Source organism: Mandrillus leucophaeus, unplaced genomic scaffold (assembly GCF_000951045.1).
Source record: "Mandrillus leucophaeus isolate KB7577 unplaced genomic scaffold, Mleu.le_1.0 Scaffold40, whole genome shotgun sequence".
Classification (NCBI taxonomy): domain Eukaryota; kingdom Metazoa; phylum Chordata; class Mammalia; order Primates; family Cercopithecidae; genus Mandrillus; species Mandrillus leucophaeus.
The window spans coordinates 7226459-7229659 of record NW_012104254.1 but is presented as its reverse complement, the minus strand read 5'-3'; the positions used below and the strand labels follow the sequence as shown (position 1 = coordinate 7229659).

At 37.8% G+C, this 3201-nt stretch overlaps 1 protein-coding gene across 1 annotated transcript in view; it reads left to right on the top strand.

Annotated features, from left to right (window-relative positions):
- The window catches only part of HAT1 (histone acetyltransferase 1), an 87193-nt gene that overhangs the window by 31597 nt on the left and 52395 nt on the right, over window positions 1-3201 (top strand). Inside the window, exon 3 of the mRNA XM_011991919.1 lies at window positions 801-876. Coding sequence (XP_011847309.1) covers window positions 801-876 — 76 coding nt within the window. The remainder of the gene's footprint in view (window positions 1-800; window positions 877-3201) is intronic.

The following is a 3201-nucleotide window of genomic DNA, read 5'->3' as shown; positions in this document are numbered from 1 at the left end:
ATCTGCCCACCTCGGCCTCCCAATGTGTTGGGATTACAGGCATGAGCCATTGTGCCTGGCCTAATTTTTGTATTTTTAGTAGAGACGGTTTCACCATGTCAGCCAGGCTGGGTGCGAACTCCTGACCTCAGGTGATCCGCCTGCCTTGGCCTCCCAAAGTGCTGGAATTACAGGCATGAGCCACTGCACCTGGCCACTTTAGCAATATTTATATAGCAATATTTATACAAATATTTTGGTACTCTCCCCCTAGTTTTTTACTGCCAGGAATTTCCCCTGTGTATACTTATAAAAGTACAGCAGGATGTATATAAAGATGTCATTGCAGTATTACTTTTTAATAGCAAAAAACAAACATGAGAACAACATAAATGTCATCTAGTAGTCAAAAAGAATGACTTCATCAAACTCAGGTTATTGTTATTATCAGAATGTTTCTTACAGCATCCTGTTTTCATTTGCTGTAACTTTTCTTATCTCAAAGTGTCTTTTTGTTTTTCCTTTACTCTTTGCATTGTGCATAAACATATGGAAAAATAAAAATAAATCACGTGCCTCTGTCATACGTCGCCTTCTAATTCTTAGAATAAGTAAGCACTCAAAGTAATATTTTAATTTTCATTGTTCATTAGTCTCTTGAGAATACAGTGTAAATAAATCACATAATGGAGAAGTGACACTTTGAGTAAGAAAAATGTTGGCTGTATCCTAGTTATACTGAAATTCATGAAATAGAAATACCTGTCACCTTCAATATCTTTAATATCTTTAATATCTCTATTTTTTGTCCCTTTAAACAGTTCGTTTTCCTGAAGATCTTGAAAATGACATTAGAACTTTCTTTCCTGAGTATACCCATCAACTCTTTGGGGATGAGTAAGTAACTTAGTAAAATGTTTGCCAAATTAGTATGGAAAAAAAATTTCATTCTTTTTCTTTGAGGAAATCAAGTTTTATTTTCTTTGCTCTTATTTTTTATGTGGTTTATCTTAAAATATATGTTATAACGGTGTTTTTTTTACATTGAGACACCGGTCATTTTAATACCTACCATTTAGTGCTATAAATGCATTATTTAATTCTCACAACAGTATTAATAATGGTATTATTATTTGCTACTTTGTATATTGATGGAATTGGATAATTGTTTATGAACATACAAATGGCTGGAGTGTAGACTTTAGGCAATCTGACTCCAGAGCCCATAATCATAACTACTACTTTTTTCTGCCTACCATTTTGCTAAATTACTTCTAGTAGCATGTATTCCCCTAAAGCTGTAATAGAAAGCTTAAGTTGTTGTTCTGTGATTAAATAAGCAGTTGAGAGAAGTTTGTTTATTTATTATTTATTTATTTATTTATTTTTGAGATAGGGTCTCACTCTGTCATGCAGGCTGGAGTACAGTAGTGTGATCAAAGCTCACTGAGCCTGAACCTCCTGGGCATAAGCAGTCCTCCCACCTGAGCCTCTGAGTAGCTGGGACTACAGGCACACACCACCATGCCTGGTTTTTTCTTTTTTTTTTTTTTTGTAGAGATTGGGTCTTCCTGTATTGCCCAGGCTGGTCTTGAACTCCTGGACTCAAGTGATCCTCCCACTTGCACCTCCCAAAGAGCTGAGACTACAGGCATGAACCACTGTACCTGCCCTGAAGTTTATTTTTTAGAAGGAACTTTAAAGATATGTCCCAGGCCGGGTGCAGTGGCTCATGCCTGTAATCCCAACACTGTGGGAGGCCAAGGTGGGCAGATTGCCTGAGGTCAGGAGTTCCAGACCAGCCTGGCTAACATGGTGAAACCCCGTCTCTATTAAAAATACTAAAATTAGCCAGGCGTGGTGGCACACGCCTGTAGTCCCGGCTACTCGGGAGGCTGAGGCAAGAGAAACACTTCAACCCGGGAGGCAGAGATTGCAGTGAGCCGAGATCGCGCCACTGCACTCCAGCCTGTGCGACAGAGCGAGACTGTATCAAAAAAACAAAAACAAAATAAAGATATGTCCCAGTATATTTAACACTGCTCTTTAATTTCCTATACTTTGATTACATCATTGAAATAGTTACTTTTTAAAAAATTTTGAAAACATTTCACATTTGCAGAAAGTTGCAAGAATAGTACAGTGATCTCTGTATATTTTTTTTACCTGGATTCACCAGTTGCCATTTAGCTACATTTGCTTTAATCATTGTCTCTTCTTCTTCTTGTTGAACCATTTGAGAGTAGGTTGCAGATATGTCCTGATCCTTTACCCCTCATTTCTCTTCAGTATGTATTTCCTAAAAGTAAAGTTAATAATCATGGAAGAGTTGTAAAAGTTCAGGAAATTTAACGTTGATATAGAGTCTCGCATTGTTGCCCAGGCTGGAGTGCAGTGGTGCTATCTCAACTCACTGCAACCTCCGCTTCCTGGGTTCAGATGATTCTCCTGCCTCAGCCTCCCAAGTAGCTGAGCTTACAGACGCCCGCCACCACATCCAGCTAACTTTTGTATTTTTAGTAGAGACAAGGTTTCACCATCTTGGTCAGGTTGGTCTCAATCTCCTGACCTCAAGTGATCACCCACCTTGGCCTCTCAAAGTGCTGGGATTACAGGCATGAGCTACCTACCATGCCTGGCCTGATACAGTACTATCTTCTAATATACAGTCCATGTTTCAGATTTTGTCAGTTGATTTCTGGTAATTCTTTTATAGCAATTTTCTCCAATCCTGGATCCAATACAGAATCATACTGTATTTCGTTGTCATATTTCTTCATTCTTCTTTAATCTGAAACAGATCCTCAGCATTTGTTTTTTCCTAACAGACATTTTTGTAGGGTATAGGCTAATTTTGTAGAACTGTTATATTGGATTAATTTGATTGGTTTATTTGTGATTAAACTCAGATAATGCATATTTTTGCTGTGCCATTACAGAAATGGTATTGTGTCCTCAGTGTATCAGATCAGGAAGTCCGTGATATCACTTTGTCGCTTGTTGGTTAACTTAACTTGGGTCACCTAGTTTAGAGGTGGCTGCCAGGTTTTTCCACTATAAAGTTAATGTTTTTTTCCTTTGTAATTTATAAGTAGTTTGTAGGGAGATACTGTGAGACTGAAAATATCCTGTTTTCCATCAAGCTTTCACCCAGAAGTTTTAGCATCCATTAATGATTCTTGCTTGAATCATTTACTATGATGATTGTAAAATGGTGATTTT